Source organism: Platalea leucorodia (assembly GCF_965183815.1).
Source record: "Platalea leucorodia genome assembly, chromosome: 2".
Lineage (NCBI taxonomy): Eukaryota > Metazoa > Chordata > Aves > Pelecaniformes > Threskiornithidae > Platalea > Platalea leucorodia.
The window spans coordinates 65,559,655-65,586,604 of record NC_138824.1 but is presented as its reverse complement, the minus strand read 5'-3'; the positions used below and the strand labels follow the sequence as shown (position 1 = coordinate 65,586,604).

Here is a 26,950-nt window from a genome sequence, read left to right as displayed (position 1 = left end):
AAAAATGTACTGAAGAAGCAAGTGAGAAGAAATGAAAAGTGGAGTTACAAATAAGGGGATTTCTTTTTGCCCTTCAGTATCCTCTGGAATAAAATTAATTTCAAATTTCTTTCCAATTTATAATGTGGAGTTGAAGAAAGGAACCCTCCTTCCTTATAAAGGATACAATGGCAAGATTAATGATTTTTTTTTTTCCCTAGGCTTCTTAGCCTCTTAGCAGGTAGACCTCTTAGCAGAAAGATTGATTTTCTCCTTGTACTTGTAGTAATGATTTCTCCCTTGTACATACTCTAGTGAATAAATATTTCACTTTAAGCTCTTGGGTTCTTTTTGTGTGAGGTTTTCCTTATTTTTTCCAAATTACTTTGACTGTGATGATTTTAAAAGGGGTTGAGGGGAACGTCCTGGGGAATTTCCTATTAAAAAAAATCCATTAAAATAGATATCAAAATAATTAGCCAAGAATTGGTTAAGAAATCAGTTCTGATGAATTTGTGTGTGTGCATGGAAGTACTCTTCAAAAAAAACAATGAAAAAAACCCTTTTAAACCCCCAAAGGTGCTTAAAGTACAAAATTTTCAACTCAGTCCAAAATTAATGAGCCATATTTTTAATTCTGTTTTAGAAAATGTGTTGCATAAATTTTTTTAGTCTGTATGTTAGGTTAAGAACATTACAAAAACAAAACTGAAACATTACAAAACCCCAGGATCCCAAACCATGTAAAACTATCTGTTACTAAACAAGTATTCTTTCAGGAATTGTTTCTAAAATCTGTCTTTATTTATTTACTTTTAAACAACCCAAAGTAGCTGTGCTTAGAATTGTTTTACAAAGAGGAATCTTTGCTTTAGTTTAGGCCAGTTAAATTCTACACATTTTACAGATTTCTTAGGATATACTTAGTGTTATTCATTTCTTCCATGTCAAGTGAAAAATCATATACAACTGTCAATTAATAAAAGGCCAAAAATTTAGAGTACTTGATCCAGCAGCACTTACTGGGAGTATTCTTCTATGAGCACTGTGTTTTCTTGTTCATGTCATATAGTCTACACTGTAAATATAATAATGGTTGCCTAACTTCTGTGTTCTGTTATTAGAGGCATTCCTGAAATTGAAACTCTATTACTTTGCTACATACTGTATTTTACATAATTACGTAGAGAAGATTTCTTCTGGGTCATGTTATGATTTGCACATCCCTATGGTAATTGTTAATGTCTTTATTGAGATGATATATCTATTTGGAGAGTTACGCTTGTCATAGTTTAATCTGTTGACAGGCAGCAAGAAACAGAAAGTCTCTTGAGAATGTGTGTATATGTTCTTGGAAAAGGTCTGTGCATCTCTTAGGGAAGCACTTATATGTTGGTGAGTTAAGAGTTGGCTTTTGTGCTGAAACTTGTAGCTTGATTCCTTTTAGGAAATTTCTAACTACCTTTACAGTGTGGTGATAGAATAAAAGTTATTCTAGATTAAACCAGAAAGACTTTTCCTGATTTTTTTTTCTTTTTTTTTTTTTCTTTTTTTTCTTTTTTCTCTTCTTTCTCTTACAGAGTTTTTGTGCAGCCTTACATCAGGAACTTAAAGAATACTACCGACTTCTGTCTGTTTTACATTCTCAGGTAAGTTAAGTGGTTCTTATTTAACTTCCTTATTTTGCTTTACCTTATCTGAATATCTCCTAAAAGGCCTACCTAGGCATCCCTTTAGAAAGGGAAGGATGTACAGCAGTTTCTATTGACAGTGGACCCAATTCTCTGTAACCTGTACATTTCTTACTCTTTGGCTGTATGTACCAATGACTATTTTTCTCTTAAAAATTCACTGTTATTTGATGTATTACATAAGCAAGGAATATAATGTGTACTTCTAAGCCCCTGTCCCTTTTGTGCATCAATTTTGCCAGCTTCATCTTGCCTCCTATCTTTATCACTCAAATCCCAAACAGCATGACACATCTTTGAAGGGAGAAAAAAAACCTTTCTGTGTTTCAAGCAATGCATGGTCCAGCAGCTCGTAACAACAGTTCCAACGTTTTGTTCTGTCTGGGGCAGTTTGTACATTTTCCTTGTCCCTTCTGTTGTATTGAAAGAGTAAGATGTTTCAGCGTGTTATTATTTTTCTGTGATGTATAGACAAACTCAGTGCTGATAATCTTGCAGTTTGTCCACAAATATTTATAAATATGTGCACCTAGATGCTAGCTCTAAAATAAAAACCAGATTTTTTTTTTTCTTCTGCTTACTTTTTTTACATGGGACGTTCAAGAAGTTCATTATTTATAATTGAGAAAAATTTATTCTGATAATTGACCTAAAGTTAAATTAAAATGCCATTTAGAATTCCAATTTTAAAAAATCTGTAGTTTAAGTCATAGGCTTAATCTATTCTTTTTGTCTCACTTGCAGTTCTTTAACATTCCTGACTTCTGGAATGCCTGTCATACATACTTTTTGCTTGTTTTTCCCAGCTACCATCCAGTCACTCTTCTTGTAATTATTTCCTGCTCTGTTCAAAATATATTTGCTCTCTTGGTTTGCTGGAGCTTTGTTTTATTCTAACTTCTAAAAATTCCTTGACCATGAAAATATTTATGACTTCTTTGAAATGCAGCTTCCTCTACATTTCCTGCTCTACTAAACCTTTCAGAAGAAGAGATGAGTCTGGTGAGAGGGGAAGCATGTAAGGGGAAAATGAAAGGAAAGTTCTGGCATCACTTATTTTCAAACTGCATTTGCCTTTGTGGTGGGTTGACCCTGGCCAGCAGCCAAACACCCACCCAGCCTCTTGCTCACCACTGTCTCTTGGGGAATGGGGAGAAAATAGAAGGAAGGCAAAAAGACAAGTCAATCAAGTTAGTGACAGTTTAATAGGGAAAGCAAAAGCTGTATGTGCAAGCAAAGCAAAGTAAGGAATTAATTCACTACTTCCCATCAGCAGGCAGGTGTCCAGCCACTTCCTGGCAAGCAGGGCCTCAGCCACTTAACACTTGCTTGGGAAGACAAACTCCATCACCACAAATGTCCCCCCTTCCTCCTCCTTTCCCTGAGCTTTTCTTCCTGAGAAAAGCTTTTTGTCGTCCACATGTTTGGAAATGGTTTCCAAGATTAGTTGCTCTGTCAGCATCCCAGGGAATGAGGTGAGTCTCTCTGGTGTGTAGTTCAACAGATCCTCCTTCCTGAAGGGAGGTGTGACATTTGCTTTCTCTCGGTCGTCAGGAACCTCCTCTGATTGCTATGATGTTGCAAAGATAATAGAGAGTGGCCTTGCAGGGACATTGGCCAGCTCCCTCAGCACTCGTGGGTGCATCCCATCAGGTCTCATAGACTTAAGTATATCCAGTTTCATGTTTCCTAACCTGATCCTTCTCCACTCTGAGTAAGTCTCCCTTGTTCCAGACTTCCCCTCTGATCTCAGGTGATGTCTAGTATACTCAGTGGAAAATCTTACCAAAAAACCAAGGCATAGAAGGCATTGAGTATCTCAGCCTTTTCCATTTTTCCTGTCACCACTTTCCCAGCACCGTTCAGTAGCTGGACCCACATTTTTCCCGGTCTTCTTTTTACTGCTTTTCTTGTTGCTCTTCATGTTCCTTGCCAGATTCATCTCCAGTGTTAAGAGTTCATGAGTGTATTGATCACATCGATGAAATTAATTCTGGTAGGAAACAGTCAATACAGTGTCTGTAATGTAAAGTTTTGCTGCACTAGCAGACTGGAGTTTCTGGGGATGTCCCTCAGCACCTGACTGAAGGGGATCCCAGAGGATTTTCAAGAAGCCCCTGGCAAGATTCCTTCCCAAAGACTGTGAAAGAAAGGAAGGAGACCCAACAGTGGAGGAGAGATTCTCTTGTGACTTGAAGGCTGGGAAGCACAAGGTCACGTTGCAGGATGGAGAAGGGTCAGTATGTGCACCAAAGATAGGTGCTGGCACTGACTTTAGTTGATGATGAGAAAGTAAGACAGAGTGAAATCTCCCGGTCTATCAATGAAAGCTTGCTAACATTGCTACTCTGAATGGCAAGGAGCAGCATGAAACAGAGTATGTGAGCTAATAGGTGCGGGGGAGCCCAAGTGTGGGAAGTACAAGGTTTTTTGACTGGAGAAAAGCTGATCTAATGCATGCTTCCTCAGCGCCAAACTTGGCATCAGCAGGCCCAATTTGGGAAAAACCTTGGTGTCCTCGCAGATGGTTCTCTGCGCTGCTGGACTTGGTGTACATTTGGGTGCCAGGGAGATGGGCACTGAGGATGAGGCTGCAGGTGTCAGTGTGACACTGGAGCACTGTGTGCAGTCCTGATGGCAGCCTCTCAGACATTGGGGAGGTAGAGACTAAGGAAGGAGAAAGTCAGTTAAAAACCTCAGGAGCATAGGACAATTGCTGTGTGGGGAGAGGGGAGATGGGCTGAGTCTCTTGAGGCTGAAGAGGAAAGGGTGCAGGGGGGCTGTGGCTGAGGCTTCCAAACTAATGAAGGATAACCGAAACACAAAGTTGTGGGATTTAGTGAATGGTTACAAGAGGAAAGAAGGCACTCTGTGAAATTAGCAGGACGTTGGTATAAAACAGAGAACAGTAGCCAACTTGAAAAATTTGTTTCCATAGGATGTCATGACAAAAGGTAGTACCAACAGGTTGAAAAAGGGATTATACAAATTCATGGAAGGCAGATCTGTAAACTGCTATTGGAAGGGCTGAGCAAGGATGCATCCTCTGACGTCCTGAACGCTGCAACTGGGCTGCAAGGAGCCGAAGGGGGACGGACTGCAGAGAGGGGTCAGCTTTGCATGCTCTTCTCATACAGCACTTCCTTTTGCCATTACTGGAGATTGAGGAGTAGTTCGTCTAGCCAGGGTTCTGACAGAGGATGGCATTTCTTATGTTCATAATTGATAGAGCAGAAATCTTTAAGAAAGAAGTCGGCATTCTCAAGACTTGTGCCAGATTATCCTAGAGGTGAACTTGGTGACTTGTCAATTTTATTTTAAAAAAGGGATGGAAAAAAATCTACGTTTTTGAAAGACACTTTCCTTACAAAACTGTACATTTCAGTTGCTTGAAAACATGTAGAAAATTGCGTCTCGGAATTGACTGCGTGCTGCATTCTTGTGTTCAGGAGATCATACAGGCTGCCAGCTTAGGAGTTGTTAGCTACCGTTCCGGTTAGCGGTTCAGGCATAGCAGTACATAACAAGAATCTCATCAAAGGGTTCTGTACTGTCTTTCTCTCTATGACTTTATATTATGTCTTCAGAGCTTCCCCCAAACATGTTTTTTCCTCTGTAAGAGTCATCCTGAGTGTACTATTCCATAAGCTTTTCAGGTCTTTTCCTTGCGGGCTGTTTTCACATTGTCAGCCCCTTTAAAAATGCACTTCCATGAAGGAGATGTAGGTGTATTATCTCTTCCTTGAAGACAAAGGGCAGGTTTTGCTCATATATCTCTTATCATTGCCAATTTCCGTCTTTTTCCAAGATATGTTTACAAGACAAAAAAAAACCCCATGGACCCAGGAGCATCCAGAAGCTAATGAATTTAACTGGCTTTAATGCTGAGCTTAATGTGGATGACACCAGTCTTAAGTTTAACTGATACATCGTGTTTGGCAAAAAAATGTGCTAGACAAGGAAGCATGGAGTGGATTGGTTGTGGCATACAGGAAGAAACAGAGCATCTCTTTTAAGAGTTTATCTGCTTGGACGGCTCTAGGAACTTGCTTCTGTATTCTTAGGTTGTGTTCTTGTCCTGCTTACCCCATCTGTACTTGTATGAGATGTGCATTTGCATCTCAGATGCAAGTATTTGGCTTTCATTTTCCATGGTGTTGAAAGATTCATGGTAGTCACATTGTGACAGATTTTTCTTATTGTACGTAGCTTTTAATGTTTTTTTTTCAATGGTAGCAATTCCTTAATCTCACTATATATCTAAGTTAAGTTCTGATGGCTTCTGGAGGAAGACATTGGACAGAATTTGTCCCACGCTGAACTAAAGTAAGCTGGCTGTGCAGTAGTAAAAATTTTACCTCCTATACTCTTCCTTTCCTTTAGATGTTTTTCTTCACTCTTTTCTGAGCATCTCTTTGGCCAGTATTTGCTGTCTTTCAGGATCTCTGCTCTCTTTTCCTTTGCTCTTCTCTCCTTTTGTGACTATCTATCACCTTGCTTTCTTTAATTTTCTTGGCCTTTGTGCTCTGTCTGCCCTGTTACACTTCTACTTGTCTCTGTCCTTTCACCTGCACTTGATTCTCTATTTCCACTTCTGTGGCTCTTGGGTTTTGGCTCGATCATTTAATGAAAGAACATGTAATACTGGGTATTTCAATTGTATTAGTGTAAAGCTAACTTCACAACAAAAACTATGAAACATCAGTTCTGCTTCAGTGTTGCCAGTTTTGTTCCTTGATATGTCTTTCTGTTTCCAATTTGATCAGTTGCAATTGGAAGATGATCAGGGCGTGAATTTGGGACTTGAGAGCAGTTTAACACTTCGCCGTCTTCTAGTCTGGACATATGATCCTAAAATAAGGTTAAAGACCCTTGCAGCACTTGTTGATCACTGTCAAGGTCTGTTTAACATGAATTTAATATTTATGGGGAACTTATGTAACTTTGAGTGGTTGTGCATGCCAAAGGTGGATATCAATAATATTACTGTTATGGTTTTTTAGAAAATTTCAAGTAGCTAATCCAGAGGATTCTCTCTTTTAGTTTAAGCAAAAAATTGATGAATTATAGTGCTGTTTTGATACACTTACTTACACTTTTTCGCCTTTTTTAAAACTAGAACGTGCTTGAGAAATCCTTCAGATTTTAAGCATACACTTTTCATGCTGTTTTCAATTATTCAATTTTAGTGATCTTTTAGAGGATGTTACTCTGAAAAAAACCACTAATACACTATGAAATGGTTGGCTTAGTCTCCTCATTATGTATGAGTATTATGCTATTCCTGTATATATGATGGCATATAGGAGTCGTTTGCAACTTCTCTGCAGATTAATGTGAAACAACAAAACTTTACAAATCTGCAGATAGTGCGTGTCTGTGTTGGCAATCCACGAGAAAATGCTGAGGAGTGGTGTTGGGAGTTGACCAAAACTTTGGCCAGTAACTGACCCATAGGCTACGCTTCTCCCTAGGGGCACTTCAGCTTTGCTCTCTTTGAAAATAAATGGAGATTGTGTCCCCTTGGAAAGAACATCTTAACCAAAAAATCTTACAACATCTGTTTTACCTTGATTATCGGAATTGGTAACAATTTTGAAAAAGAAGTGGACTTTACTTTTATGACATTCATGAAAATTTTGAATGCTACAGCCTGTGCTGCAAGAAACCTTTAAGCTGTGCAGCATAACAGCAAAACAAGTACTAGTTCTAGTTTTGTTTTGTTTTGTTTTTTGTGGTGTTTTTTTTGTTTGGTTGGTTTTTTGGCAGTCTCTTACCTTTCAATTGCAAGAAGACAGGAGATAGTGCCTGAAGGAGCTATGGGGGGAACTATAACCAAGAAGCAGGAAAGATGTGTTTGTGTGTATGCATGCACACAGAACATCTGAGAGAGAGTCAAGTACAGGAGAGAAGGAAAACATACTAAAGCTCCTTTAGTGCTATTCTGGTGGGGGCAGTGGTGAAGAAAAGAAGCATACGGTCAACCTTTGTGTGTGATCTGATACCTTGAAATTTGCATTCCTCCAAGTACCATAAAGTAGACAGAATATGGTGTCAGAGAGCTGTGCTTAATGCTTCAGTGAGATTAATGATTCATGCCTTAAAATGTAGGAATTCCCTGTCAACATTAAAAAATGTACTTTTGTTACATTTTAGAATTGCTGTTCAGTCATATGTCTGAGTGACATATGACTAGCTAAAATCAATGGCTGCTGAATTTAAGTGTGGTGTATATATTTTTCCTTCATACATTTCTGTTCCTGTCCCCTATGATCTCACAGGGAGAAAAGGTGGTGAACTAGCCTCAGCAGTTCATGCCTATACTAAAACAGGAGATCCCTACATGAGATCTCTGGTTCAGCACATTCTTGGCCTAGTATCCCATCCTGTACTGAATTTCCTTTATCGCTGGATTTATGATGGAGAGCTGGAGGATACATACCATGAGGTAATGTATGTGATACAATAAATGTTTTTATCTCTATTCGTTTGGTTTGTGGGAGTATAATCTGTGGGAAGCTTAGAGGAGAACTTGAAAAGTAGACCGTGATGGAAACATATAACATATAAGTAATATATAAAATAACAACATGAAAAGTGGCTCTCTTCATGGATTCAGTCAGTGTGGTGTCTGGAGATTGCAACGATGCAGTACATTGTTTTCAACGTATATCCTGGGTCTGTTTAGTAGAGGCAGAATGGTGGACTGACAATAGATGCTTGCTTCTGAAGAGAGACAAAGTCATCTCTCTTTCTCTTTTCTTGCTTACTGTAACAATAGTAATGCAGGCAGAGTTCTTTGTAGATTTTTAGAATGCAAGCCTTGTATTTGGAATAAAGTTCAGAATGTTCTACTCTGACTACCTATGGTTATCCTCAGCTTCATAAATAACTTCATTTTGTCAACTTGGGTAGAAGAGGTCTATGGTTCCAGAGTTCCTCTAGAAACTCTACAGAGTTATTTGTTCTGACTTCTGTAACAGCAAGTTCTGGTAACTGTCCCTGTTCTTAGAAATGTTTTTATGCCTTTTTAAGCTCTCCCAACTCTTTTTCCTGTCTCCAATCAGTATAGTCTTGTTAAAGTGACATTTTTTTGGTTCCAAGAAGCCAAAGAATAATTTTTAAAAATGGATTGATCACTTCTGAGACACATCTGAGTAACTTTACTTGAGTGTGAAATATGCTGCCTGATTTCTGAAACTGTCCATCTGGGTTAAAATCAAAATGAGTACAAATATCACCCACAACTGATATTTAAGGTCAGCATTAGGAGGCTTGCATGAAATGTCTGTGAATCTTTATGGCTAGAAGTGTAAAATAGACTTTACTTTTTTTCCAGCTACTCCTCATACACGGGAGGTGATGTCTTTTTTTGTTTTTATATCATTCATTACCTTTCAGCTCTTTGTTTAAAAATTTACATGTGCACTGTAAGAGTGTTCTTAATACTGAAAATCACTGTTGGATATGGTATACTAAAAGCTAGAATTTTTGTGCCATAGACACAGTTTTTGAGCAAAGGCAATTGGCCATTCTTGGTAGAAATGGTATTTGGAGGCAGTGAAAAAAGTTCTTGTCCAAAAAATGGATATCTTGTTTGACAGGATGAGGACAGAATCCATCCGCAAATCATTTTAACAAAACTAATCATGTAGTTTTAGTTTCCTACAAATGGAAGTATTCTCTTGCGTGGGGTTGAGAGACCTTAGCATTTGATCACCAGTTCAATTGCAGGATTTCTTGGGTTTGGGTTTTTCTTTTCCTGCAATTCTGCGTCTGTTAAAATAGGAGGAAATCCAAAGGGGCTTGAGTAAAAATAGAACCAGTAAAATAAAAGCATATTATACCTATATTCTGAACTTTATCTCCTACCCTAATATATATGTATAACTAATTGCCAGAAAATGCTATGCGCTTCTGTATTTCATAGTGGATGTTTTACAGATATTACACTTAACCCTGAGATAGTCAAGGTTTCATAACATACAGAGGAGATTAAATTATGTGAGCTGTTCCTTAACTTTTTTCTTTGGAGTTCAGGTTGGTCAACATACAATTTACATATCAATTGCCAGGAACACTCTGCATGTTAGCTATGAAAAAAATTCATTTTTTGCTTTTTTAGTTAAAAGAAGAACTCAGAAAATTTTTAGTTTTCTGAATACAGAAATGAAACACTAGCAGAGAGAGTTTACATTCATCTTTTGTTTTTAATATTTATTTCAATCTACAGTTTTTTGTAGCTTCAGATCCTACAGTTAAAACTGATCGGTTGTGGCATGACAAATACACTTTGAGGAAATCAATGATCCCTTCTTTTATTACAATGGAGCAATCAAAAAAGGTATGAATTCAAAAGTTAATCTTCTGATTATTTGTTTGCTCTATGCTGCTGTTTAGATTTCCATTAAGAAAATAGAGACCAAATTTAACAATAAATAATCGTCTTAAGAATTTTAGAATTGTTTGCTGAGGAAGATGATAAGACTGTTTCTCCTTTCCATTCTCTAGCTGATAAACTTTGTTTAAGGAGATCTCAAGGGGAGGAAATAAGTTTATGTTTAAAACCTTTTTGTGTTAGCATTGAAGTTCTGGATTGCTGTGGTTGGGATTGTGAAGCTAAGAGCACAGAAAGATGACAAAATACCACGTTGTCCTGGTGATTGTGGGTGGTTTTTTTGTTTTGGTGTGTTTTTTTCTTAAATGCAAATCACTTTAAAAAAAAGAAAATCCTTTGTTTTGTTCAGGTCCTCCTAATAGGAAAATCCATAAACTTCTTGCATCAAGTTTGTCATGATCAGACTCCATCCACAAAGATGATTGCTGTGGCAAAATCTGCAGAGTCTTCAAAAGATGGTAAAGTATGAGTGTTAGTCAGCTTTTTCCCTTTGAACTGAGCTCTGTACAATATGTGGTTTTGCCTGTAAACTGACGTTTTCGATAGTGGGGTGAAAAGGAGTACAAAAATCCCATCTGCCCTAAAATATAGGTATTTTAATGGATACTTGCATTTTACAAAAGATGTATGAAGATGCGTATGTGTAACTTTTTCTTCTTAATTTGATAGGTTTGTTGGATGGTTGTTAATGTACTGGATTTCTGAATGAAACCATTCAGAAACCAGTCTGCCTTCAGCTGACTTTTGTTGAGAGGGCTGGGATGGGGGCAGGGATGTTCTTGAGTGCTGCAGTAAGAATTTAGTACTTGTGACTTCTCATCAAATATACTTCATCATACAATTCCATAATAATACTGAATTAATTCTGTGATTAAAAAATAATAAATAATCCATTTGTTGTAAATAAGAGAATGAGCAGTAAAAACAGACAGGACAGAAGTCTTTCTGCACTCTACCACTATAATATGTCTGAAGAAAATTGAGTATGTGGAAGGTTAGTAAAATTCTTTTTGAAGATTACTTAAAATTGGGGTTGCCAGCTGTTGAATGTTAAACCAAAACTTAACTATCAGAATTCCTTCAGGTTATTTCTTTCTGTTTAGAAGAGATTTCAGTTTTAATGAATGAGAACTTAAATACCATTTGCAGTTATTCTTTGGTGGCATATTCTTTGCAATGAAGTTAACGTTATGATGAAAGATAGCAAATAACAAACATCTAAAACAAGGAGACTTTATGTGTAAATACTAAGCAAAGAAGGTAAGGCAATGCATAGGATGCTGCTAAATCTGGGAGAAAGGACAAATTGCTTTCTTCTGGTGAACGTGATATTTTACTAGTGTAACTTCTTTTTATAACTCATTTAATATGCCAAAGAGAGTCTAATTGTTAAGACGTAGATCACTGGGATAATTTCTCTGATGCTATTTTATACATAGTTCTAGAAGTATAATGATGTCCTACTAGTATGTCCACCTTTTGCCAAGAGAAGAATTATCTAAACATTTGTTTTTCTGTCAAGTTCTTTACTTAGTTTTCTAACAACATCCTTCTTGGCACTTTTTGACATCTTGTACAATATCTTTTCTGTTATTCCTGTACTCAAATATGACTTTATTATATAAAACTTTGAAGCTTGGTTTTGTGGGATTCTCTCCCCCCCCCCCCCCCCCCCGTTTGACCTTGGATTAGTTTTTATATTAACTCTTCACAGCATGGACTTTTAGCATGAGTACCTCCATGAAAGATGTTCTACTAATAAAATCCCATTCATGTCTGCAAGAATATTTCATCTAATAATGTGATTTTTGTACCATGCACAGTGCTTGCTTAGTCAAAGATGCGCTCAAAGAGCAGAGAAGGGTCAGGGTTAAGTGAATAAGGGCTGTAAATGCATTTGAACCGTCATCTTGCCAGCTACTCCTGAAAAAAAGCAAAACCATTCTTTGGCTACACTACTTTCACCACTTTCCACAGTGTTTAAGGCCATGCTTTTCCAATATTTTTTTTTAATTGGCCCTTGCTACTCTCTCCTTGATTGAATGGAAGACCTGCACAAATATAGTTTCCCTATTATGTATGGGACAAGAGCTTCAAAGCAAGTACATTATCTTAAGTGCTGAGAATACCTGTTTCAGACAGAAGTGTAGTTTTAGAAATGGATGTTATCCACTATATCTGCTGTGTGCTGAAGGCGTGCTGAGCTTATGGTCTGTAGCCTAAATACCTCATAATATTGCACTGCCTTAATTCTGCACAAAACTCCATTTGTATTTAGGGCATTTTACCCATTCAGTCCAGAAAGAACATTTTGTGTCAGTGATGTTGTAAATGCGTCCTGTCCTCCTTGTTTGTGCCACCTGACAATATCCTCAGAGTCCCTTCAGATAATTACTTATAATAAGACAATGGAAAGCTGAAGATGCCAGCCTGAATTCAGGATGCTGTTTCTCATTTTAAATCTGAAAGTTTCATGGGTTTGACTGTATTTTTTATTTCTTTAATTTGCTTTGGATCCTTAACTCTCATGTTTCCCCCAGTTTCCTTTTGATGCTGAAGTAATCATCATGTAAAAAAACCCGAACACGTACTAAAGCAGGAAGTCAGAGATGAAGAACAGTGTAGAAGTTGGTCATCTTGTCTGACAGGGGATTGTAGCAGGCACCTGGGGGAGAAGGACATTAAAAAAGGCAGATACAGTGATCCCAGCTCCAACCTCTAGCTGTCCACAGTTTGGGAACTTCTGAACCAGGAATGACATGAGACCACTATGTTCAACAGCAACTCATGGACCTGTCAGTGCTTTTTGCCAGGTCCTTTCTTGACCCATTTCTGGCTTTTCACAGTGTCCTGAGATAATTTTGCACAGCTTTAAATACTTGGGCCGAGGCCTCTTGTTTGTTGATGTAAGCAACCTTTTTAGCAGTTTTGCATGTCAAACGGGGATGGTGCATTGCCTATGCTGGTGTGCATGTATGCAGAGATGGTGCGTTACAGCTACACATGTAAACTTGAATTTTCCAGTCTTGGAGATGAAGGTCTGTTGCCAGGTCACTTCCCTCAAGGCAAGGGGCATTGCTAAGGAGAGGAGAAAGGCTTTTTTTTCTGCTTGGGATAACAAGAAGTTGAGACTGGTCCATGTGTCCTCAGCCATAGGTACTGCCTTACACACGCTCACCCCTACTTGAGTGGACGCAGGACCAGCATGTGTGACTTGGTAGGCTTGCCATAGGCAAAGTAGGCAATTGCCTGCTGCCTGTTGGCTTTGCCTGTGCCTTGAGCCAGTCCTAGGCCCAACCTCTGTGTCCAGTCACCAAAGGTATTAGCTTATAACTCTCTTTGGGTTGGCTTGTTCCCTCTTTTGCTTTGCTCGTTAGGCTTACAGCATCTTGTGGAAAGACACTTGCAGGAACTGATCATTGGGGTGTTGTAACTTACTGTGTTCTGTGAAACTCCTCTTTTAGTTTTTTCCCCCTTCTGGCAGTTCTTCCTTCTTCCTCTAAAGCCAGCAGTGAAGCCATGTGGCAGATCAGATGGCTGGTACCACTACGCACGCAAGCAGCCACACTCGAACCCATCTTTTGAAGACAGAAGTTAAGAGGACAGGATCTGCTGATGGGGAAAGACTAGATGAAAGTCAGAATTGATCGGACATTCTCACTGCCCTGTTGCCCTGTACCAGTGAGACAAATGCATTTGCACGAACTGGTGTTTTTCCCTTTTTCCCAGCAGTGGGAACACTGCTGCCTGCGTCCTTACCTGAGCAATGCAAGAATTGCTTTGTCAGATCACACCAGATGTCTGCCTTGACCAGAGCGAGCAGAGACCTTGGTGAGCTGTCTCTCCTGGTTTGCTGTCAGTGACTGGAAAGGGTACTTTGAGGATTCCTTGCTGCAGGCTGTATTAACTCTCACATCTCCTAAGCTTGATGCGTGTTACTTGATAGTATTCTCCTAGGGTACAGATTTTGAGCACAGCAACGTATTATACAAGTGTCACCTCTTTGGCATTTCTGCATAGACTTGCACTGTTGGTGTCTTATGGAGAGCTTCACGGGTTACTGAATGAGAGTTTGGAAACCTCAGGGAGTGTCATTGAACCAGATATTGTGAGGTTTCCCTCATTAAAGAGTGACTTCTTTATTAGAACCGCTGTTTATTTCTTCAGTTTCAAAGCATTTTATTAATTGAGGCTGAATCTCATCAGAACAACATGAAACTTGGTTTTATTTTTTCCTATCTGCAGTACAGGTTGAAACTAATCCCGGAGCAGGCAGTACGCTGTCTTACACTAATTTGGTACCAGGTTCTTCATTTTTTTACTTTTAGAGCAATTGTTGTGTAATTAAAAATTGTTGAAAGTGGGAGTATATCCTTTAATGCTGAGGGAGGTCTGAATCTTACAATAGTTGGCAGTCCAGTATTTGGAGTTTTGCTCCATGTTGCCTGAAGAGGCCACACTTCTTGCTATCTTGTAACATTTTATTGCAGATCCTTGCTTAATAAGCTTGTAGTTGTAGAAGAGAGTGAAATATGCTTCCTACTAAAGGGCGGCATCCCACTTTTTGCCCCCAAGTTGCCATGCATTAACAGTGGAGAAGAAAACATCAGGTTGCTGGTTGTCCCACAGATAATGCAAGCATATTGCCTCCTCTCTCGTTCTGACTTATATGTGGGAACTCTTTTCTGTTGAATGTTCTGACTGATTCTTTGATTTCTTTTTTTTCCCTTCACCCTTAGAAGTGACTTCTGATTTAGATCGCTCCCAACAAAGCTTTTCCCTAACTCTGAGATTTTTAGGTCTCCTTCAAATTATTTGATTCTGTAAATTGCAGTATTTCAGCAAGCTAAAAAAAAATCCACTTTCTGTGTAAAAGTGAGGAAATAATATGAGCTCTTATTGGAAAGTATGACCTGGGCACAGATTAAAAGTAATAATGTTCAAGTATGGGCTGCTTAAGACTTGCTTTCACTTTGGCTGTGCCAAATGTATAATATAGTGAATCAGAATAAATAGCAATTTCTCTGCTTGTATGTTTCAATTCTAAAGCTTGTTTGCCTCAGTTTTGGAAAAATACTAATTTAATTGCAATTTTTTTCTTTTTTTCTTTTTTTTTTTTTTTTAGCTGCTGATTTGTTCACAGATTTGGAAAATGCATTTCAAGAGAAAATTGATGCAGCTTATTTTGAGACCAGCAAATACCTGCTGGATGTTCTCAATAAGAAGTACAACTTACTGGAACACATGCAGGCCATGAGGCGCTACTTACTACTTGGTCAAGGAGACTTTATCAGGCATTTAATGGACTTGCTCAAGTAAGAGATTAGGAAGGGTAATTATGTTGAATTTCTGATGCTTGCAAATGTGTATGATCAGCATAGAAACTGTTTTGCTTTTGGAAGAGGACCGTTTAAGTATCTTATGACTCAAAGGTTTAATTGAATAACTTTTAAATTATATTTTGGGTTTAACTTCTTTGACCCTGAGGCTTAAACTTTGTTCTTCCTTTTTGGTAGGAAGTATATATACAGTACCATTTCACAATGTCTTGAAAAGTTGCACTAATATAGATACCTTTGCACTTGACCCTGTGACAAACTTGAGCATGTTAGCACTTATCTCGTTGCTTTTGATGCCACTAGTTAACATTGTTGTGAATCTTAGGCTTCTATATTTTGGAGGTGTTTGGTCCAAAACATTGTCTCAAAACCCCTCAATGCATTTTTAAAAATTTATTTGATGCCTCACCAGCCTCTGTTTTAAGCACTCAGGTGAACCCACAAGTATCAGTTTCAGTTCTTAACATGTATTTGCAAGCTCACTGCTTTTACATGCTGGTGTTACTGATGAAACTTAGTCTACCAAAAATGCCCTTTGCAAAGCTTTCCTTTGGTCTAGAAGGCAGGCTTTGTAATAGAGCTGCCATTAACTTGTTTGTAAATCAAAATCAACATTGTCAGGTGACGATTTGTACATGACTGTGCTTTTTTAAGTGAAAATTAGTATGAAGCACAATAAGGTTGGTTTGTGGAGTCAGTATTACATTTGAGGCCTAAGTAGTGAGGGGCTTTCCAGTACTGATCATGGGGCAGAGGACTAGTGCAAGGTGCTTGTTACTTGCATGTTGCAACTCTTTGGAAAGTTTAAGTTACATAGAGGGGGTGGGTTTGTGTGCTCTTGCCAGCACTTCTAAGCCCGTGAGATGGCTACCAGTAAGTTTCTCAAAACTGAAATGAAATTATTGGTTTGATTTGTTAATGATGTAATCTGCCTCATTTTAGATATGAATGCAACTCAAATTACAGAATAGTTATGCTAGGAATCCTGGTAATTTCAAATTACTGGCATTAAATGAGGATAAAGTTGCTCCTCATGCTGATGTTCAGGTGTATAGCTGCATATGAATAGACATATTCTGCTCATATTCTGCTCAAATATTTTGCTCATTGATTTTCTTCGTGGTTAAGACTGAAAGAGTAATACAAGAGGTTTTGAAAGTCTGTCAGAAAAGTGTTTCACTGTGTGCTGCAGTTACTACCAAATTGCTGCTGCAGAATATCTCACTAATATGCCGTGACTGTTTGTTTCATAACCACCAGGCCAGAGCTTGCACGACCAGCTACAACTTTGTATCAGCATAATCTAACTGGAATCCTTGAAACAGCGGTGAGGGCAACTAATGCCCAGTTTGATAATCCTGAGATTCTCAAACGATTGGATGTTCGACTTCTCGAGGTCTGTTGCATCATGGGGACTCTGACCTGAGACATATCTTTTTTTGTGTGTGTGTACATGCAAGCATCTATATGAAACAAAATTTTCATATGTATATATAGTAAATACATTCCCCCCCACCTTTCCATTGAAGTCTGCTTTGAATTATGTAAACCTCATTTAATAAGTCGTCTTCTTTTCCCATTTCCTGCCTATTATTAATTTGTATTTCAAGCTGTGGTTTACAGCCATTTCATTGACAATATGAAGTTGAGTATTTGGGGTCTAACAGTAATTGATGCTGGTGGCCCTGATTTCAGGTTGTGCAAACAGCTCCTACTGCTGTTGTTAGAAGAATCTGGGGGGTGATCTCTTTGTTGCCAGTAGTTACAAAGAGTGAAGCAATGAAAAGTGCATTTCATGAAAGAGACCTCTGGTAAGAAATTTGAATTAAGGAGAAAACTCCAGTCCTAGAGGTGGGAGTTAACTGATGTACTGTAGCATCTGAAATAAGTCTATACCTTAGGCTGAGTCCTGCCTAAGAAGTTTTTCCTTCCCTTCATTTCCTTTACTAGCTCCAGTGGAAAAACATTGGCATTACAAATATCAACATTTGGGTGAGATGAATCCCACCCTTGTGTCAAACTTCTGTTCATTTTTGCTTAATCTATTACTTTTGACAAGGAACTCCTGTATCCCAAATAGATGCTTGTTTTTTCATAGGCTGTGGAGAATGGAAGAGTAAGCAAGAATTGCTCTTCAGCACTAGTATGCTCTGGCTATACACTGAAAGTAGCATATCTTTTTAATACAGGTATCTCCTGGGGACACTGGATGGGATGTCTTCAGCTTGGACTATCATGTTGATGGGCCAATAGCAACGGTATTGTCATATACTGCTGGCTGTGAACATGTCTTGAATGCTGAATTGAATTGCTACATTTTTTTTTAATTGAAATAACCTTTTTTATTCTGGAGTGTAAGATCAGAGAGATGACTCTTTTTTTTTTTTTTTTTTTTTTGCATCCAGGATGTACCCATTGTATAAACAGTTGAGCCAAAATCTCAACTCTTATAAATTGACTGCGAGTGCTAAAAAGCTACATTTATAACAATCATTACTGAAAATCAGTAATTCATTTGTTCCAGCAGAGATTTTAGCATGTTCTTAATAAATGGAGTGCTCCTCTTCTTCCATTATTACTAGGCCGTAGCTGCTAATTTGGGATAATTTGCAAGGAACTGAAGAATGTATTTGAGGAGAACCTATTTGTACTATCTAAATGAAATTTGATAGGTAGTGTTCATTAGAACTACCGAGAAAATAGCTGCACTATTGATCAGACTGCATTTAGCCTCTATAAAGAACTTGTGAAGAACTTTTTTTTTTTTTAAACAGGACATCAAAATGTGAGTCTGACCAGTGGAAGGAATTGTCATGTATATATACAGTTTGAAAAGAACAAAGTGTTTAGGATTTGTCTTGTTCACCCCTTCTTACACTTCCTCCCATATGGGATTGGAAGTGCTTAAAACCTCCCAAGAAATTATTGCCTCCTGGCATGTAGGTCCAAGCTTTTTCAATTGGCATGTTGGTAGGACAACAAATACAGTTGTACTTTCTCAGCCTGCAATGAATTGGAACTGGCAAAAGCATCAGAGCAGTACTTAGGATTTAAAAAAAAAAAAAAAACAAAAAAAAAAAACCAAACGAAAAAAACCCCAAAACACCAAGAAAACAAAACAACCTTTTCATTTATTTTTTTTTTAAACATGGAAAAGATGCCTATGTGGAGGACTCACGTAGAGAAGCATATAAGCTGCAATGCATTTCTACTTCATTGTCTTCAGTCTTCTGAAGGACATGATGTGGAAAAATGGATGATGTAGGAATCTTTTTTTTGTGTGTGTGTTAAAATGCAAAAAATAAAATTACAGTGCTGTTGAAGTGTGCTCTAGACCAGAGCAGGTGCTATAGCTCTGCCTTCAGCAGTGCCTTGTGCCTACTTGAATGTTAGGTAACTTAGTTCAGCCCTTGAGGGAGGATCTTCCCAAAAGCTCTGGGTTTCCAGGGATTTTGTTTAGACTATATTTACCAATAAACTGCATGGGTCAGAATAGATGGACTGTGAAGAGGTTCTTGGTCCTTCAGAACACATGCTATGTCTATTCAATTTGTACTGATATTTTGTTTGTTTTGTAGGTATTTACACGTGAGTGCATGAGCCACTATCTAAGAGTATTTAATTTCCTTTGGAGAGCGAAACGAATGGAGTATATTCTTACTGATATATGGAAAGGGCACATGTGCAATGCAAAGCTTCTGAAAAGTATACCAGGTGAGAGAAGCCCAAATGGATGGCATACTTGTAAACTGCATTTAGATGACTGCATTTTATTTTAAACTGTATGTTAAGGGGGCAGGGGGAAGCCTGTTGGAACAGACGAGTTTTATATTTTGTTGCTTCTCTTGACTGACTGTTTAATGGTAGATGATGATGAAGATAAAATAACATTATTGTAAATGGAAGTTTCCTGTTTGTTGTTTTACTTAATCCTTGGTTGTGAGTTTTTGTAGCAGTGAGCAAATGAAACATCCCAGGTCTCTGGAAAGAGACCGTTACTCTTCCATCCCCTTTTACTCATCTCCGTTGATGCCTTCCTGTCTGTACCCTGTGTCTCCCTCTTTCTTGTGCTGGAAGTAGTAAGTCTCACACATGCACGCTTCTGAATTTACTAGTTTTACCTTCACTCATCCCCTGTGCTTTTGTTTAGCTAAGAACAGAAGAGGCAAAGATAAAAGAAACAGATGTTTGAGAAGAAATAGAAAAGCTCTTAAGTGTAGTGGCTCTGGTGCGTGTTAAATGGACTGGGATTTTTTGATCCGACTTCTCAGCTGAGAATATAGTCATATTTATGAGCCTCTGTACTGGCTCAAGCTTGACTTTTTTTACCTAGCTACACTTCTCTCAGTAAAAAATAGCTGTTGAGGGTTACGCTTTTTTGTGGCATAGTAATATTTACAAAGATATATTTATGTTTTTTTAATTAGGAACTGTTTGGTGGGTGGGAGTGGACACCTTGGCCTCAGAAGGTCACTAGGAAACAAGGTCTTGTAAAGTCTGCTCTGGTGCACAAGACTGATCCCTGGAACTGTACTGGATGACTAGGTTTCCTTTCTGTTTCTGTGAGATAGGATTTAGTTTGCTGTCATTTGTCCCAAATAAGTGCTTGTTTGACTCAAAACCAGTGGTCTATTGCGTTCTTGCTTTCTGTTCCCTTTGAGACTAGGGTGCAGTTAACAGATTTTATTCTCATCACCTGAGGGTCTTCAGGCTGGAGCTGTCTCCCATTGCTAGGGTTTTGTTTGTTCTTTTGTTCTCAGAAGGAAGTTTTTTCTTTACTCCCCCCACCCACCCCACTCCCCTGCCCCAGGAGGACTTTCTTATGCTTTGCCATGGAGCAGTCTTCTGTAAGTAACAGCTCAGTTGCTTGTTGCCTTTACATTTCGCTATGTTTTAAGTAATGCAGACATTTAAGATGCTGGCCAAGCTCTTATAGCACTTCTGTTGGCAGAAGGAGCCAAGTGCTGTATTTCTCAGTTTGTGCCTCTGACAAAGGAGAGTACGTTTACAAAGACCTGTACTGCCTTCTGCCTGGAGGGACAGGAGTCTTTCTTGCTCACTGGCATGTCTAAGTTGGAAGCTGCGAGTAAATTTTTTTTCTAAAATACATGGAGAGTCCACCCCAGCACAGAAGTAGTAGAACTTGCTTTTATTTTCTCTCTCTCCCTCCAAAACAGTACGTTGCCCTTCCAGTCACAGAGCACCAAATGGAAGACAGTAACTGATAGGAGGAAGCAGCTGCAGGGTCTTTTGTTTTTCAACTACAAAGAGGTAGCACTGACTTTCAAAGATAGCTTTATTCACAATTCCCAAAAAGTCTTAACAGCCAGGGATTTCAATGCTTTAAAGGAGTACTTCTAGACAGTAGTGTCAAGCTCACTCTTTTCCTGTTAGTAATTTGAAGAAGAAACACAGATGTATCCAACTCACCAATGTTGCAGAATTTCTGCTGTTTAGCCAACCCTGGAGGTTTTTTTCATTGATCCTATTTAAAGTAGATGCAACGTAATATGTTAGGGATAGTCCTACTGCAAAGGCATAAGAAATGAAGAACAGAGTAGCTTGTAATATCTTTCAGATGACTGGATGGTTCTGTAACATCCCAAGATATGAAAATGTAGAATTCCTTTTGTAGTAGTCTCATAGCTTGTCTGCAGCGGCAAATTACTTCGGCGGCTTTTTAGAAATTACTTCTTCTGTCTGGATATCTGCCTGATTCCACAAGGCTGTGTATCTTTGTTCCAGAGAATTTTTGCAATTGATGGTAATCTTGATAATACCCTTCTGCAACAGAGAGACCTTCTCTTACAGGTGAGCAGCTGAGGCCATTAGTGACTTACCTGTGGGTCTCTGGTGGATTGGGGAATTGAGCCGGGACCACATGAGCGACAAATTCCCTACCCCTGTCACAACCACCCTCTCTTTTGGTCTCAGTGTAGCTAAGTAATGCAAAATATGCTGTCTGTGGTTTGAAGGCTAATGGTAAGAGATGAGAGGCTCCAGAAGCAACTGTAAATCTGTGGCCTCAGATTTTCAACCAAAAGAACACATGGGATGTTTACTGTATTTTGGTCTCTTGGGACTGAGAGGGTCTTTTTCACTTGTGATACTCAGCAAGTTTCCAGCACCATCTGAGCACGCAGTCGGTGTAATTTTTGGCTCGCATTTTCTAAAAGTTAATTGTGCAATGTTCTTTGCTTACCTGTTGCCAGCCAGTATTGCTGCTACCATCCAAGACTAGTGGCTGTTTAATGAAGTATTCAGTTTGGTAGAAAAAGTTTACCAAGCTCATTTGATGGCTGTGCCTGTCCTTGTGGTCTTTAACATGCCATCTCTTTGGATTTTTTACAGAGCTTTCTGGGGTGCTGCATCAGTGTCACGTTCTGGCATCAGAAATGGTCCATTTCATTCATCAAATGCAGTATTACATTACATTTGAGGTATACTCTCTCCACCCAATTAGTTGCTTAAAAATGAAGTACTTTTAATATTCTGTATGTGTTGTGTGTCTTAAATTTCAAAGAGCTTGTCATCTAGCAAATCAAAACAGCCCAATCCTGAATCATTGCTCCAGGTGCTTGAATGTTCGTGGGATGAACTCTGGAACAAGGTCCAACAAGCACAGGACTTGGATCACATCATTGCAGCCCATGAAGTTTTTCTAGACACAATCATAGCTCGGTGCTTGCTGGATAGTGATTCCAGGGTAAGTCTTCTCCTTTGCATTAAATTGTAGCTTTGTGATCTTGGCTTATGCGTTAGGAACCATCTTCTCTTATGTTGTCGGAGCAAGGGGAAAAGTCATTTTTCTTCCTCTGATATAAGACCTTATTATGGTAGGCTCTGTGCATACTCCCCACACACAGTCACAGATGCTGATTATAAAACTTGTTACAATGTGGGCTGGTTGCTTTTGGTCCTAAGAAGCTGTGTGATTATGCAACAACTGATTTAGGACTTTGCAAAACAGTCTCTCCAGCTATGCATAAAAAGATTTAATTTACTCATATTCTAAAGAGTGGTAGTAACTTAAAACTCTTTTGCCATACAACTCTTTCATTGTTTTGTCGCTTAACTATCTCACAGGTACTTCTCAACCAGCTTCGAGCTGTTTTTGATCAGATCATTGAGCTCCAGAATGCCCAAGATGCAATGTACAGAGCTGCTTTGGAGGAGCTGCAGCTGAGATTGCAATTTGAAGAGAGGAAAAAACAGCGTGAGCTTGAGGTACAGTAAGGATATTGCTGGAACATGAAAATTAATTGAGGCAGATATACTTGTCTTTTGATATACAGAGGATTTTAGATATCACGTAGAGGTACAGCAAAAATGGAAAATGTAGTTAGGACAAATGCAAAAGTCATCAGCAGTAGCTAGTGAATTCAAACAAAACTGCTGAATAGTGGTTTTCATTTCTTTCTTGCCCAAAACCTCTAAGTGAGTAGATTCTGCAGTGGGTTTTGGAGAATGAGAAATTTAGGTTTCTTTTAGGTGAAGGAAATGGAAGAGTCTTTAATATCCTGAGCCCTTTTACAGAAAATGCCATAGTTCCATGCCTACCTCCCTACTGTCAGTCTGTGGGACATGCAGTGCTGGTGTGAGACTCGCCTGCTTTGCTAACGTCCAGTTTCTTTCGCGTGCTGTACAACCACCAAGGGGACTGATCGTTTCAATACTAGAGGCTCCATGTTTGGCTTTTGATGGCAATGGTTGGTTTGTATAAACATGGTGGTTTAGCTGGGCAGAAGGTGGCCCAATTAGCAACTTTCATCAGGTGATGCTTGACCTCTTAACTCATTTGGTCTCTGTAGGGCAAGTGGGGTGTAACTGCATCAGAAGATGAAGAAGAGAGCAAGAGGATGAAAGAATTTCAAGATTCAATACCCAAAATGTGCTCACAGCTGCGAATACTCACTCACTTTTACCAGGTGCCCCTTAGATTGTATTTTTTTTAATATGGGTGCTGGGCTTTGATATGTAGAAATCAATTTCAGATATGGAGTATGTGTAACTTCTGTATTTATGTGTGCAGTTTGTGGATCTAGGTCTTCATTTTTTGCTTCTCTGCTTAGAAGCCTGTATTCACTGTTCTTCAGTAGACAGCAGGTTTTGTAATCGTGTATGTTCCCCTGACAAAGAGGAATTGTCTCTTCATGCGAGTCTCCTCCTTCCTTCAGTAGTGGAAGTAATAGCTATCTTCTGGTGTAATCTGGGAAAAAAAAAAAAAATAGAATTCCCTCTGCATTCCATTTCTTCTCACCATCTTTGCAAATCATTGCTATTAAAGACTGCAGAAAGGGTCCTTATTAAGGGCCTAACACTTGATTTTAAGTGCACTGAGATGGGCAATGAGTAAGCTGTTTGGGGGAACGTGCATAGGCTATCTTCTTTGGGAATTATTCTGGCTTTGTCTTAACTTGTTATATCTGATTCTAAAGCTCTCATTCCCCAGGAAAATCAGCTGTTAGATTTCAGGGAAAGCATTCCAGAAAGTGATGAAAGGGAGGGACACAGCACTGTGTGCCACAGCAGCCGTTCAGGAATAGACCCCAGGTCAACTGAAAACCAAAAGCCTACTTCAACTCATCTCTTGACTTTGACACATGAGATACTCTTGATGTCATGTAGTGTACCTTTTAACTTCTCGTATTTATCACCTTTGGCATGCCTGAAGTTAGGATTTTTTTAATGATGATACTGAGTTTGACTTAGAGCTGTAGGGCCTGCTTTATTCCATCTTGCTGTTGATAATTCTTGAATCTTTCTTTCATATTTTAATATCCATAAATACACATTTAGACAAATAGTAAACATGCAAGCATGCATTGTTGCCCTAGGTAAATGAATGAGGTTGAAGTGGTTTTGCTGGGTTGTTACTCATACATTCATTTTACCTTGTAAGAGTACAATTGGTTCTTTATAGCAGTTGTGACTTACCACCTGTACAGCATGTGCAGAGCACTTCTCAGTCCTTCTCTCTGGTGGTTTGCACCAGATCCATTTCTGTATTGCCTATAACTTTGCCAGGCTATAGCTACCCTAGATGAAGTGCTGCATTATCAAAAGACTTCAGTTCCCATGGAAATTTGAATGAAAACTGAATAGGGCACCCAGGTTATAAAATACTGGTGGCTCTTGTTGAAGGCTGTAGAGATCCTGAGCTCTGATGTGAGGACTTCAGATCTGGGAGGAATTTGCTCCTGGGTCCACATATTGCAGTTCTCCCTCCCAGAGAAAAATGGAGACAAATTCTTTTAAGAGTGGGCTGTGAATAGATTGTAGTTTGTGTGCTCTACAGGATTGCTCCAAGTTGGCAATGTAGCTTTTGCCTGCTCGGACTGTATTTCTGCTGAGCCCCACTATGGATTTTCCATGCAGGACTTAGCTGGCCAGCCTTGGTCATCTTTGGAAGCAGTGGGGTGCTCTAGTTAGGGGCATGTCCACATTAGCATTTATAATGTGGAGATCAGGAATGAGCTCTTGAAGTGAGTCTTCCCATCCTCCCAAAGTCCTCTGCTTTTCTGCATGCTGTGGAGCTCCCGCAGGCCCTGGGGTAGAGCCGAATGGGAAGACGGACTCCAGAAGTGTGCCTCCTGCATGCCAAGTGCAAGTCCCACATAAAAACTGCTCCAAATGCGTAGAGTCTAGCCACTGGGACTGTACCAGTGACTGCCCTACTGGGCAGATGCTCTGCAGCTCTGCAGTGCTACTTGCTGCTGTCAGTAGAGCCTACATGAAATACGTATTGATGAAGCAAGCAGTGGTCTCAGGCTGGCCTGGCCTGCGTTGCACATGTGGCGTGGAAACAAGGTGAGGTCTCCTGTTGGCACGGAGTGAATCCTGAATTGGTCTCCTGGGTCCGGTGGGGCTGCCCTGGGAGGGCCGGGGCAGTGGGGCCGGGGCAGCTCCCCTGCAGCCTGGGAGCCTTTGGACAGATGGGGAGTGCCAGCCGGGCAAGCGGGGGTCTGTTGAAAAGGCCGAGCTGTTTGCGCTGGAGACTCTGAAGTGCGTGGCAGATGTTTGAAGGTAAAATGAAGCTCTGTGGTTTTGCAGAAAGAATGAATCCAGCATAACTCATTTGCTAACAATTGGGTATAAATGCTTCTGCTTGCCCTTTCCCTGCTTCCCTCTGCCTCCTTGCCAGGCCTGTGCACCACCTGGCGTCCCTGTGCAAAACACACTACTGCTGACGTCTTAGCTGTCTCTTGGGTTTTTCTTTCTCCTTCAGGGAATCGTCCAGCAGTTCTTGGTCCTGCTGACAACCAGTTCTGATGAAAGCCTTCGGTTTCTTAGCTTTAGATTGGACTTCAATGAACATTATAAAGCAAGAGAGCCAAGGCTTCGTGTATCGTTGGGCACTAGAGGCAGACGAAGCTCACATATGTGAAACAATTGCTAAGGACTGCACCTCGGTATCCGAAGGATGTTGAACCTCTTGTTGGACAAAGCAATCAGTGTTGACATAATACAACCAAATTGTGCGTGATCGGTGTCTACCATTTCTGCAGGCAACACGTTTTCAGTCATGTGATTGTGTGACACTGTATAGCAGAAAGCAAAAAAAGTAGGTTTTTTTTTACACTGACGTTTCTAGAATTACCAGACTAAATGGGCTGATTGAACCTCTTCCAATCAACTTCTTAAATCATCCTTTTAAACAAACCAATTTTATTTGAAGCTTTCTGAGCTCTCTCCACTGTAACTTATATCTGTGTCAAGGAAATCGCATCTTTTGTTTATAGAAAGCACCCTTTCCTTTTTTAACAAGAAAATAAGAAGGTTATTTTTTCTATATATACTTGTTCTATTTGAAGAGAGCTTTTGTTAAAGCCAACAGTTTAGGACTCAGACCTAATGTCCTTGTTAAGAAGCTATACAGCATTTCATTATGCTGATTTTCAGTGTTGTGATGTGTTCGACTGTGTGAGAATCTTTGTATCAGGAGACATAAACTTATATTTAATTTTTTGTTGTTTTCAAAGTTAAACTGAAATAAAAAAATTAGTAGGGAAATTCTATGATTACTGTACAGGAGAAAACTATAGAAGCAGAGCAGGAGCGTATCTGTTGCACATAAGATCTAAAAAATGAAGTTAAAGCCTCAGTATTGTGAAAGGAAAGTTTTGGTTAAGATTGAATTGAATGAAATAATTGATGTTCGAAATCAGATGTGTAGAAACAAACTGACTTGGCTAATGTTGACTTCATTCTCTTCCCTTCCATATTTTTTCATTGTAAATATTTATATATTGCTGTTCAGACGTTGGTGAGAGGGGGATTCTTCTTTTGCAAAGTTGTCATTATATCAGGTCATTTATTATGTTCCACAAATGCAAGCTTAGAAAAATAAAAACACAATTATCTTTCAAACAAGTGATTTGCTTTTTGTAATTGAAAGATTATGATTTTTCCACAAGGTAAGAAAGGAGAAGCTTCCAGTTAGGAGTGTATTGATTTACAGATCCCTACCCATTTCAGGATTTTGGTACTATTCTTATCTATACTTAGAGTTGTGTGCAATTCGTTAATTAACAATTAGCCTC

The 26,950-nt window shown here is 39.1% G+C and overlaps 1 protein-coding gene across 2 annotated transcripts in view; it reads left to right on the top strand.

Moving 5' to 3' along the window:
* Positions 1-26,708, top strand: part of TUBGCP3 (tubulin gamma complex component 3) — a 60,337-nt gene extending 33,629 nt beyond the window's left edge. For both annotated transcript variants that reach the window (XM_082333550.1, XM_082333549.1), the window contains 14 exons: positions 1,560-1,628; positions 6,437-6,569; positions 7,952-8,118; positions 9,904-10,014; positions 10,418-10,526; positions 15,194-15,383; positions 16,668-16,803; positions 17,597-17,665; positions 18,986-19,121; positions 21,759-21,847; positions 21,982-22,113; positions 22,494-22,634; positions 23,219-23,335; positions 25,636-26,708. In XM_082333550.1, coding sequence (XP_082189676.1) covers positions 1,560-1,628; positions 6,437-6,569; positions 7,952-8,118; positions 9,904-10,014; positions 10,418-10,526; positions 15,194-15,383; positions 16,668-16,803; positions 17,597-17,665; positions 18,986-19,121; positions 21,759-21,847; positions 21,982-22,113; positions 22,494-22,634; positions 23,219-23,335; positions 25,636-25,794 — 1,758 coding nt within the window. In that variant the 3' untranslated portion in view covers positions 25,795-26,708. The remainder of the gene's footprint in view (positions 1-1,559; positions 1,629-6,436; positions 6,570-7,951; positions 8,119-9,903; positions 10,015-10,417; positions 10,527-15,193; positions 15,384-16,667; positions 16,804-17,596; positions 17,666-18,985; positions 19,122-21,758; positions 21,848-21,981; positions 22,114-22,493; positions 22,635-23,218; positions 23,336-25,635) is intronic.
* The last annotated feature ends 242 nt before the right edge of the window (positions 26,709-26,950 follow it).